This window comes from Pituophis catenifer, unplaced genomic scaffold (assembly GCF_029215685.1).
Source record: "Pituophis catenifer annectens isolate HBS135680 unplaced genomic scaffold, rPitCat1.0.hap2 SCAF_1, whole genome shotgun sequence".
Taxonomy (NCBI): domain Eukaryota; kingdom Metazoa; phylum Chordata; class Lepidosauria; order Squamata; family Colubridae; genus Pituophis; species Pituophis catenifer.
This window is the reverse complement of record NW_027256881.1, coordinates 17,173,675-17,185,249: the sequence shown is the minus strand read 5'-3', so window position 1 is coordinate 17,185,249 and position 11,575 is coordinate 17,173,675. Positions and strand designations below refer to the sequence as shown.

The following is an 11,575-nucleotide window of genomic DNA, read 5'->3' as shown; positions in this document are numbered from 1 at the left end:
ACCCACATGATCTATCTGTACAGTATATGGATTAGCATGTTGTGTGAGTGCAGCCACAAGGATCTGTCAGGCATGGATAAGGATTGGGATGTTGTGCAAATCTAACCAAATGGAATTTTATTCCATAAACCATGGTTAGCCATCCAAAGTGTCATGCAATATGTGAAGCTGGTGGGAATCCTAGAAGAACCATATAGACATCTGAAACGGCTAAGGACTTTTGAGTTTATCAAGAAAGAGGAATACAGAGTCATGTTCTGTTTATTTCTTTCAAAACCCGATAGGCTGCTATTTGTCAGCAGCTTGAAAATATTCATGTAAGTTTACGCCACCGTGTGGTGTGAGTTTTCAGCTTAAAAGTTTAATGAAGGAGCGCGGTGCTCACGAGGTTAGAACACTGGGTTGGCGATTGGCAGGCTTGTGTTCGAGACCTATTGCTGCTATGGGGTGGGATGAGCTCCTGTCACACGCTCCAGCTCCTGCCAACCCAGTGGTTCAAAAGCAGTGACTATGAGTAGATAAATGGGTACCACTTCAATGGGCAACTTCACGGAGACATGAAAGGAGCCCCCAGCTGGGTGTCCCCCTGGGCAACAATGCTGTCATCAGCAAATCCTTTCCTCACAGAAGCACTTTGGTGCTTCTGGCACTGAAGTATTAGTATTAAAGGGGTTAACAAACTTAAGGAGAAAAAGAGATCCATTATTATCTACTAGTTCCAAAGGAATTTGAAGCCTCCATAACTAGGAGCAATCAACCACTAGATTGCAGTTGCTGGGGGAAATGATAGGGAAGAGATGCTGCCTTCATATTTTCTATGTAGGTATCTGATTGACTGTTGTGAAACTGGACTTGAGGGACCCTTGCTCTGCTCTAGCAGGACTTCTCTCAGTTTCTCTAGGTTGACGAGATTTCTTTTGCTCTTCCAGTGACAGGCCAAGCCAGTGAGGAAATGGTTGCTGACTGTGGCTGAATCCACAGCTGCCAGAATATGCAGCCCAGGGGCCTTCCTGGCAGTGCAAAGGCAGCGGACTGCGCCAAGGAGCTGATCACCACGTTGTGCACGGGGGTTGTGGCCGGGAGGCATGGTGACAACTTTCAAGATTGCCGTGCTGGGTGCTCAAGGGGTCGGGAAGAGTGCCATTGTCCACCAGTTCCTGTACAACGAGTTCAGCGAGGTCTGTGTCCCCACCAAGGCCCGCCGTGTCTACCTACCTGCCGTGGTCATGAATGGCCATGTTCACGACCTTCAGATCATGGACTTCCCGCCTATCGCCTCTTTCCCTGTAAATACCCTGCAGGTAGGTGTACATCCCACCTGTCAGACTTCAAAAAGGATACTCTCACTGCCAGCTATAGGTTGCTCTGAATGAGGTGGGCAGTGTCAGCATCCGAGGTCTTCCAGGTGGCTGCTCCTGTAAGTGGAGAGTTCAAAAGAAGACTATGCCCAGTCTTCCCGAAGTAGATTGAAAGATCCGTGGCCATACTCTGCATTTCCATGGAGAAAAGATTAGAGTGAGTAGCTCATGAGGTATACATGCTGCCGGGGGAGGAAAATTCTCCATCTACTCTTACACCTCCTCTAAGAACATATCCTTGGCTATGTATGCTAGGAAAATAAATAGGGCTGCACAAAAACGTGTTTAGCAGATTGAGTTCTAAGTTTTTTATCTTTGCATTAATTCTTTGGCTTTTCTTTGGGCTTGTTTAATCGGAAAATTAAGGCTGATAAACTCAAGCTGAAGTGGATAATCAGTTAGGTTTTCACAACTGATTGAGTGCAGTTACTTTAACCCTGTACATAATCTGTGCTGTGCCAGATCTGGGTTAATTCTAACATCTAAATCTAACATCTGGATCATAGACTCTTTTATAATTTTTCACAAATTATAAAATCTCTCTAATGATCCAGTTTACTATTTTGTGAAGACCAGGCCACTGAGTAATACCATTGGTGCAAATAATTCCATTGTCTCTTTTCATGAGAGCAGGAAAAACTTCAGCAAAAAAACTCCTAAATCCTTTTCACTGTTAAAACTGGGGAATAACTCAGGATATTCTAAACAGATGTTTGACCACTCAGCTGACATCTGTTTGTCTGCCTAGTGACCTCCAGAAGATATCATACCTGTAATTTCAATAGCAATCTTGGTTGATCCAATATTAAAACTATCCAAATTTAGCAAATTGTGTGAATGCTGGTGACATGGTTAAGCATGTTATCTGAACATAGCCATTTAGTAAATCCTTATAAAAATGTACTTCTCTCTGAGAGGATCTGTCTAGGTTTGTTGCTAAAAGTTGACATCAACTTGACAGCGCATAATCCATCAGTTGATAGCTGCACAATAAAGGCCATTATGGTCATTCTCTAAATCCAGGAGAGGTAGGAAAGGGTGGAGAGAAGCAGTGAGTTCACAATTAAGCATGGATTTCAGTGAGGGTCATCCAGATCAATGTTCTTAGCTACCACTATCCAGCATGGGTCATTTATCTGGGTTTGGTAACAGAGTATCCAGTGTATTGTTTTTAAGCTGGCATATTTTGCTTTACATCAAAGCAAATGATGGATCACATGATCCTGACCTATATTCACAGCATTTACCATCAATCAAGCTGGCTAAAGGTCCTGGGAATTGTATCTGAGCAACATTCTTTCAATCAGCCATACTTTGTGGGGACCTTGATGCTCTCTGAGCTCAGTGGTGGGTTCCTCCCGGTTTGGCCCAGTTCCGCTGAGCCAGTAGTGGTGACGATATGACATCACCGAACCAGTTCTGCCCCCCCGCCCCCCCCCCGCGTTATTCTTACCTTTTATTTGGCCCCACCCCCAATCTATTGCTGCCTCCTGAGTCCCAGATGATGGGCTATAAGGAAAAAAACTGTTTAAAAACTTGCTGCGGGGCTTCAAAGGGCCGCCCTACAGCTGATCAGTGGTAAAAGGCAGTTTGGTGGTAGACCGGTGCCTCCAAAAACAAATGAGTAGACTGGTGCCTGCAAAAATAAATGGGTAGACCGGTACAGCTCTGCAAGCAGTTAAAAGCTTGGTAGACCAGTACCTCTGCTAAATCTTAAAGAATTGTCACATGACCATCAAGCCACGCCCACAAAATAAGCCACGCCCAGAGAACCGGTAGTAAAAAAAATTAGAACCCACCCCTGTCTGAGCTTGATAGTTTTCTTGCAGTCGTTTCATTACCATGCTAGGTAACATCATCGATTGGCCTAATTACCTTGCACTGATACCTAGTTACCTTGTACTGATGATGTTACCTAGTTGGGTAATGAAATGTCTGAAAGAAAACCACCAAGCTCATAGAGCACAAAGGACCTCACAGTTCAACCCTGCCCTATAAATTTTATCTTCTATCAGCCATACTTTGTATGGCTACTTGGTTTTCTATTGGTTATAGACAAACTTGAAGGACTTTTAATTAATTTGATAGGAAATATTAGGTTAATCATCTCTCAAGAAAAAACTGCCTATAGTCTTTTATATGGCTGATGGACAAGCAGCAGCAAGGTAGATGGACTAAGTCACAATGTCTATGAATGCACAGTTGGAAAATCTGCAAAACCAGGTTAGGGACAGATCGTCATGGAGAAAATCTATGTAGTTGCTTGGAGTCAAAAGCGATTTGATGGCACATACTCAAATAATAATTTAACCAATAAAATCAACATTGATCATTTTCGTTCAGTCCTTTACAGCAGTGGTCCCCAACCCCCGGTCCGCGGACCGGTGCCGGGCCGTGGAGTACCTGGCACCGGGCCGCGCAGTGGCTGGGGGACATGAACGCTGCAGCGCAAAGGCTCCTGGGCCGTGCGCAATGGGCCGTGCGCAAAAGCTCCTGGGCCGTGCCCCCACCCCTGCGCGTGCTCAGCGGGCCGCGGCGATAAAAAGGTTGGGGACCACTGCTTTACAGGATATAAACTTTGCAGGATATACAGTGATCCATTTTAGCATCTTTGTGAGTTATAGTTGAGTCGCCTTAGCAGAATCCTTCGCATACTTATTCAGTAGTTTCAGTGACTCCTGCTCTTTGAAAAAGTGGATGCAGCGCTGTAGGTTATAATAAGGCTCTTTTCGTACATTCATAGTTTAATCTATAGTGTTGTGTGCAGCAAGCTTAACAAGTCCAGCGGCAGCTTCATTATTATAAAACACTAAGTTTGATAGCCTAACTTTTTATTGTTTTATTGTGGCTTTGCATGATAAGGGAACTGGATTATTCATTGTATTATGCACATTAAACAGACTGAGCATCTTACATGAAGCCAAGCTCATGAAGCCACAAGGAACAATATAGAATAGAATAGAATTCTTTATTGGTTAAGTGTGATTGGACATACAAGGAATTTGTCTTTGGTGTATATGCTCTCAGTGTACATAAGGAGAATAAAATACATTCATTAAGAATAAAAAGATACAACACTTAATGATAAGGTTACTAATAAGCTATCAAATCGTACTAGGAAACAAGTAAAAACAATATGAATTGGAAGATACAAGCACATGGTTATAGTAATAAGTGGGAAGATATTTCCCATTGCATTTTAACATTTACTCTACCTGCTCAGAGATGTGGAATGCTCTAGAAAGGTCCACAGTACAATACAAATTATTATTATTGTTGTTGTTGTTGTTATTATTATTATTATTATTGCTGTTATTATTATTATGGTCGTGGTTATTTAATGGCAAGTGTTTTAAGTTTTAGTCTCATGGTCTTCTAGCAGGTGCCTGCCTTTATAATTTTAAGAAGATGCACCTGTTTCTAGCTCTACCATCACCCCTCATTAAATGCTGTCCCACTTTTTTAAGGACAATCTTGTTCCCTTTGTGCTTGCCATTTATCAAGCCACAATAATTAGAAATGCAACAGATGGAGATATTAGATATCTCAGCATGACAATACAGCAATAGGTGAAAATGCAGATGTGAAAAGTTTTGTCTTGTGCAATTTTAAAAGGGTGGGAAAAGCAATCTCAGAAGAAATAGGGACAGAGTTTGCCTTGACATTAGTTTATTTTGTCTTCCTTATTAAAATGAAAAACAAATGTATAGTTCTTATATGGTATATATAAACACATTTTCAGAGGGAAGCTTGTGGGCATGTTTTAAAAATCTCAGAAGCTTGTGCTATGACATGCAAAGAGGAAGAACGACTGGGTTTTTTTGGTAGAGAAGTCCTAAAGATGCCTTTTTCAGGAGGCAACTGGACTTTCTTGTTTTTTCTTTTGAAGACATTTCGCTTCTCATCCAAGAAGCTTGACAGGATAGTGGGGAATGGAAGGATTTATATTCCTTGCAGACAGCTGGTAATCTGCATCCTTTTAGAGCAGTGTTTCTCAACCTTGGCAACTTGAAGATGAGTGGACTTCAACTCCCAGATTTCCCAGCCAGCATAGCTGGCTGGGAATTCTGGGAGTTGAAGTCCACTCATCTTCAAGTTGCCAAGGTTGAGAAACACTGTTTTAGAGGGTCGTTGAAGCCCTTGCAGGTTTATCTGTGTCTTCAGGGTCACCTGAGTAGTGCTCCTGGTCCTGTCTGCAATTTTTCCTCTGGAAATCCATTCGTACTCCCACACCATTCAAAGGGGGTCCATCCCAAATTGTATAGCTAAATGCATGTAGAGATTCTCAGTCATCCAGGTTGCCCCAAAGGTGCTTTTTCATGAGGCAACTGGACTTTGTTTTTTCTTTTGAAGACGTTTCGCTTCTCATCCAAGAAGCTTCTTCAGCTCATTATAAATATAAATCCTTTCATTCCCCACTGTCCTGTCAGAGTTGAAGAAGCTTCTTGGATGAGAAGCAAAATGTTTTCAAAAGAAAAAACAAAGTTCAGTTGCCTTCTGAAAAAGCACCTTTGGGACAACCATGACCTGGATGACTGAGAATCTCTACAGACTTTGGGAGAGAAGCTTTCTATATATATAGTTCCTTGCGTCTCGATTTAGCTGACTAGCACAAATGTTTGCCAAGTTGCATGAAATTGTTAACTGGTTGATTCAGTGTAAAATGCAAATTTTAGAAATTCTCCTCCCCTCCACACCCCTGGCTTTTTAGCTGTCATTGCTCTCTGTTTCCAAATCTTTGTCATCCTTTATTAATGCAATCAGTAATCATGAGGACTGTCACTTATCAGATACTTAATGGAACTTAATTCAATTAAATCCAAATTCACTTACACAAAAAGTAATCTTGAATAAATGCTTCCTTTCTTTCAAGATTATACCTGCACTCCAAATTACCTCCATCATCTGCTGCTTTATAAATGCAGGTAGTCCTTGACTTATGAAGTTACAACAGATTTCAAAAGTCCATAAAAGGGGCTTACAACCTGGATTCGACGTTCCAAAGTCTGCAGCCCTTCCCAGTCATGTGGCATTTTGTGGGTTTGGCATTTGTTCTGCATTTATGGCTGTTTGTGGTGTCTGTCAGACCTGGAAGCCATCTTTTACATTTGGGCCTTCAGGCCTGCCACATATTATTCTGTGGGAAAATGGGAGGGGGGATTGAATAGAGATTCGGGTTAATGTCTTTTGAAGAGCATATGACGGCCGTAGCCAGGAGGACTTTTTATCAGGTTCGCCTGATTTGCCAGTTGCATCCCTTTCTGGATCGGGACTCGTTACGCACGGTCACTCACGCCCTTGTCACCTCACGCCTGGATTATTGTAATGCTCTCTACATGGGGCTCCCCTTGAGAAGCACCCGAAGGCTCCAACTGGTCCAGAATGCGGCCACGCGGGTGGTAATGGAAGCAATGTGGCGCTCTCATGTAACCCCCCTCCTGCGTGAGCTGCACTGGCTCCCAGTGGTCTTCCGGGTGCGCTTCAAGGTTTTGGTTACTATCTTTAGAGCGCTCCATGGCTCAGGACCAGGGTACTTACGAGACCGCCTCCTGCCACCAATAGTCTCTCACCGACCAGTTCGCTCCCATAGAGAGGGACTCCTCAGGGTGCCGTCGGCCAAACAATGTCGACTGACGGCCCCCAGGGGGAGAGCCTTTTCTGTGGGGGCACCTACCATCTGGAACGGGCTTCCCCCGGAGTTACGAAACATCCAAGACTTACGCATATTCCGCCGTGCCCTGAAAACATTTCTATTCCAACAAGCTGGTCTGGCCTAACTCTCCCTTTTTAATTGGCTTTTAAACTGGCTTTTAAATTGGGTTTTAAACCTCTTTAGATAAATTTGGATGTTTTTAATCTTTGAGCCTAAATTACTTAATCTGTTTCTTAATAGTTTTTAACTTCTATATGTATTTGTATTTATTATGGCTGTTCACCGCCCTGAGTCCTTCGGGAGTAGGGCGGTATACAAATATGAAAAATAAATAAATAAAATAAATAAATGTCAGGGTTCCAAGTAACACCCCCAACAAAAGAAAATTCCGAGGCTTGAATTTCCTCAAAGTTCCATTTTATTGAAAATGTCATATCGGCATATCATGGACAGTGTCCTTCAGTCATGTGACCAAAATTTACAATGTTTTTGCTGGAAAATGCCATTTACTTTCACTGTATGGCAAAAAAACCCACCTCCCCCCTGCCCCATGGCAGCACACGGGTCTCGAACACAAGCTTGCTAACCTAAGTCTTTGTCCGAGGGAGGCCACTGTTTCTCAGATAGCTGGATGTGAGTCCCTTTTTGTGAAGTGGGGTCGTGGGGTACAGATGGGTTTGCTGACCACGTACCTGGCTCCCTTGCCACGTACCTGGCAACCCTGCCCAAGCTACTCGACATTATCGCCAGAGTGGCGGTGGATACCCCCAGGGGGATTTCAACTTGCCATCCGTCATTGAGGCGTCAGAGGTGGCTCGGGAGTTCATGGCTTCCATGACGGCCATGGACCTGGCCCAATTAGTTCAAGGCCCCACTCACACCGGGGGACACACTCTGGACTTGGTTTTCATCTCTGGTCAGTGGTTGAATGATCTTGGCAGAGGGGATTTAGTCATCAAACCCTTGTCATGGACAGATCATTCTCTCCTTCACTTAGACTTCCAAGCCGCTTCCCCCCGCCACAGGGAGACGGAACCGACCAGATGGTTCCGTCCCAGGCGCCTGATGGACCCTGAAAGCTCCTGACGGAGCTTGGGCCATTTCCTGAGACCCTGGCACACGACTCGACTGAAGACCTGGTGACCGCCTGGGAGAGTGCGGCCACCGGAGCTTTGGACCGCGTTGTGCCTTTGCGGCCTCTGATCCGATGCCAATCTCAATTGGCTCCTCGGTTCTCCGAGGAGCTGAGAGAGATGAAGTGTTGGAAAAGACGCCTAGAGAGCATTTGGAGGACTAGTCAATCCGATTTTGACTGGACACTGGTGAGGACTTATATCAAGACCTACCTAGTGGCGATAAAAGTGGCGAAATCTAACCATTTTTCCGCTCTTATCGCATCTGCAGAGAACCACCCAGCCGCTCTGTTTAGGGTGACCCACTCCCTTCTTCGGGGGGGGGAGTGCGGGAAGATCCCTTGCAGGGTCGAGCTGAGGATTTTGTGCAATTCCTGCATGATAAAGTCGCTCAGATTCGGGAAGGCTTGGACTCCGACTGGGTGAGTCCAGGGGGGGAGACGGGGGTAGGTCTTGAGAATATTACCTGGGAAGAGTTTGACCCTGTGGCTCCCGAGGACGTGGACAGGATTCTGGCTAGGCTTAGTGCTGCCACATGTTTATTGGACCCGTGTCCCTCCTGGTTGGTACTGGCCTCCCGGGAGGTTACACGAGGCTGGCTCCAGGGGATTATAAATGCTTCTTTGAGTTTCCTGCTGCCTCGAAAGAGGCGGTGGTGAGGCCCCTCCTCAAGAAGCCCTCCCTGGACCCGGCTGTACTAGCAAACTACCGTCCAGTCTCCAACCTTCGTTTTGTGGCAAAGGTTGTTGAGAGTGCGGTGGCACGACAGCTTGGGTTTTTTAATCCGGGCCGAAATTGTGTAATATTTTTAATAATTTTAAATTTTGATATTTGTATATTTTTTGTTTCAATAGGCTGTACACCGCCCCGAGTCCTTCGGGAGAGGGGCGGTATAGAAATAAAATTATTATTATTATTATTATTAACCTCCAACCCAGCATCCTTAACCATGTGAGCCACCATGCTTCTTCCTTAAATTATTCTAGTTTAAAGGGGTAAGAATGGTACTATTCCTTAGCCTTATGAGTGGGCTGAATAAAGGCCATGCAAAGTATGGGGGGATACTTTTGACCCCCGTTTCCTGGAGGAAAGAACCCCAATTATATCGAAGAGCCTTAGGTTTTTTTCCTCTTTCCTTAAGCTTTCCTTGGGTTTCTTCCACATTTCCTCCATCCCCAAGTATTCCACGAAGTTTGAGTCCCATCCCACCAAAAATGAATCACAAACATCCTAACTCTTGTTTTTTCCAGGAAGATGGATTTTATCTGGGGTTGGAAGAAATTGATTTAAGTATCGTCTTTGTTAGATTTCCCCTCTCACAGATGTGCAACACATTAGGGGAGCCTATAAATCAAACAAATAACTAAGCAACAGAAGAACACCATCATAATGCTCAATCAGATATATGAGCTCAATCATAATTTGGCTATTGCACCAACAGTGTTATTAATCATTTTTCTCGTGTCCATAAGTGTTCTCACTCCGTGGTAGAGAACTGGATGAGCCAAGAGCATTTTCCTCCCATAACTATCCCATGGGATAGTATTACTCACGTCTCACTGCATTTGTTTTAGCAACACAAACCTGGTCATTATGAATCCCATTATGAGATTATTATTTAATTGAATTTGGCTCCTGTCGGACTCCTAATAACTCCAGGGTACTAGGGCATGGAGGGTAAAGGAGCTGGAAAGCAAGAATTGCTACCAATAGAAACATATGCAGGTTTTTGTTTTTTTTTCATATCCAACTTCATCACTTTCAAAAGAGACATTTTGCCATATGTTCTGATCCACAGAAATGAATTGGTACAGGTGCGTATTAGCAGGAACAGCATGAAATAATTGGGGGACGGTGCCAATCTGCCCTGGCACTAAATCGACACACGGAAGTGCACACAGGGCAGAGAATACTGCTTTGCTTAAGACATTTTATTTATTTCAATTTGCTGAATCGTAATTCATATGAATTGTACACCAAATAAGAGTTGGAAGACACCACGAAGGTAATCTAGACCAGAGGTCTCCAATCGTGACAATGTTAAGACTTGTGGACTTCAACTCCCATAATTCTTTGCTGGCTGAGGAATTCTGGGAGTTGAAGTCCACAAGTCTTAAAGTTGCCAAGGTTTAGAGACCTCTGATCTAGACCAACCTCTTGCTCAGTGTAGGATCCATTGGGGCACCTCTGATAGCCCCTGTTTGAAGACATCTAGTGAAGAAGAACCCACCATTTCAGGTGGCAGACTGTTCTACTAGCCTTATACAGTCAGAAAGTCCCTTCTGATGTCCTTTTTGAATGTCTTTGCTTGTAACCCTAAGTCCCTGCTTCTGGCCCTCCCCTCTGAGGGAAAGAGAAGTAAATCTTGTCCCTTTTCTGAATGGCAGCCCTTCTGATATTTGAAGATTGCTGAGTTCGCCTTTTCTGAAGACCAAACTTACCCAGATCTGTCAACTGTTCCGCATTGGACTTGGTTACCAGGCCTTCTGAAGATTCAGTGCACAGGGGAGGAAAAAAAAATAATGAACTATGATGTCTTCTATAACAGGAGTGATAATGGTTAGATAACGACTTATTAGGTGGCTTTAAAAGTTGATTAGATAAAATTCACTGTGAGGTGGTTAGTCTGCCCTTAGGAGGTTTCCATGCAGTCAAGATGACCTATAAGAAAACATTGTGCTGTATAAATTGGCAAGGTTAATAAGCATTACAATTAATTTGTAAAAAAATGAATAAACTACAAAACCATCATGGCTTAACCAATGACCTGACTAAGTGAGGGAGCAAAATCCTAAGGTACATTATCCCTTGAGGCAAAAATAGTCCTTTCTCAAGCCAACACGTATACAGTAATCATAATTGTCAAAAACAGTTATGTTTATTTCAGAACCTAGGATACAAAAATCATACGTGTGGATTTTTCTCCTTGGCTATATGTTATTATTATCATAATAATGTGAAATCACAAAAATGGGAAATTCCAGCTGCCAATTTTTTAGCTGGTGTTGGCCTTCATTTGCATCAAATGATTCCCAAGAACCTAGGGAGTCCTAATGTATCAGCGTAGTATATATATGGATCCAAGCAGTGTGGTCTTTTATAATTGACAGGTGGAAATTTTGTCAATGCATAGATGTTCTAAGTGCTGTTCAAGGTCTTTTGGTATGGCACTCAGTATGCCAATAACCACTGAGTCCACCACTGCCAGTTATTATGGTTGGTTTTTATTATTGGTTGCATTGTCTTCCAGATATTTAGTCTGGATTTAGCATCCTTTTCTAGGATAGTTAGATAAGATTCTTTGATGGTGTCATTGCAAGATGTAAGCTGTTTGAAGTAAAGCTGCCTTTTGCAATTGACTGATGGTGATTTTGTCAGTTGTAATGAAGTTCAAGTGGTGCTCCAGTTGTTTTAGGATTACATCCTAGGCA

General features: G+C 43.4%; 1 protein-coding gene across 1 annotated transcript in view; it reads left to right on the top strand.

The window, feature by feature from the left end:
- The first annotated feature begins 1,070 nt into the window (after window positions 1–1,070).
- The window catches only part of RASL10B (RAS like family 10 member B), a 35,921-nt gene continuing 25,416 nt past the window's right edge, over window positions 1,071–11,575 (top strand). Inside the window, exon 1 of the mRNA XM_070946089.1 lies at window positions 1,071–1,301. Within this exon, the coding sequence (XP_070802190.1) occupies window positions 1,086–1,301 (216 nt within the window). The 5' untranslated portion in view covers window positions 1,071–1,085. The remainder of the gene's footprint in view (window positions 1,302–11,575) is intronic.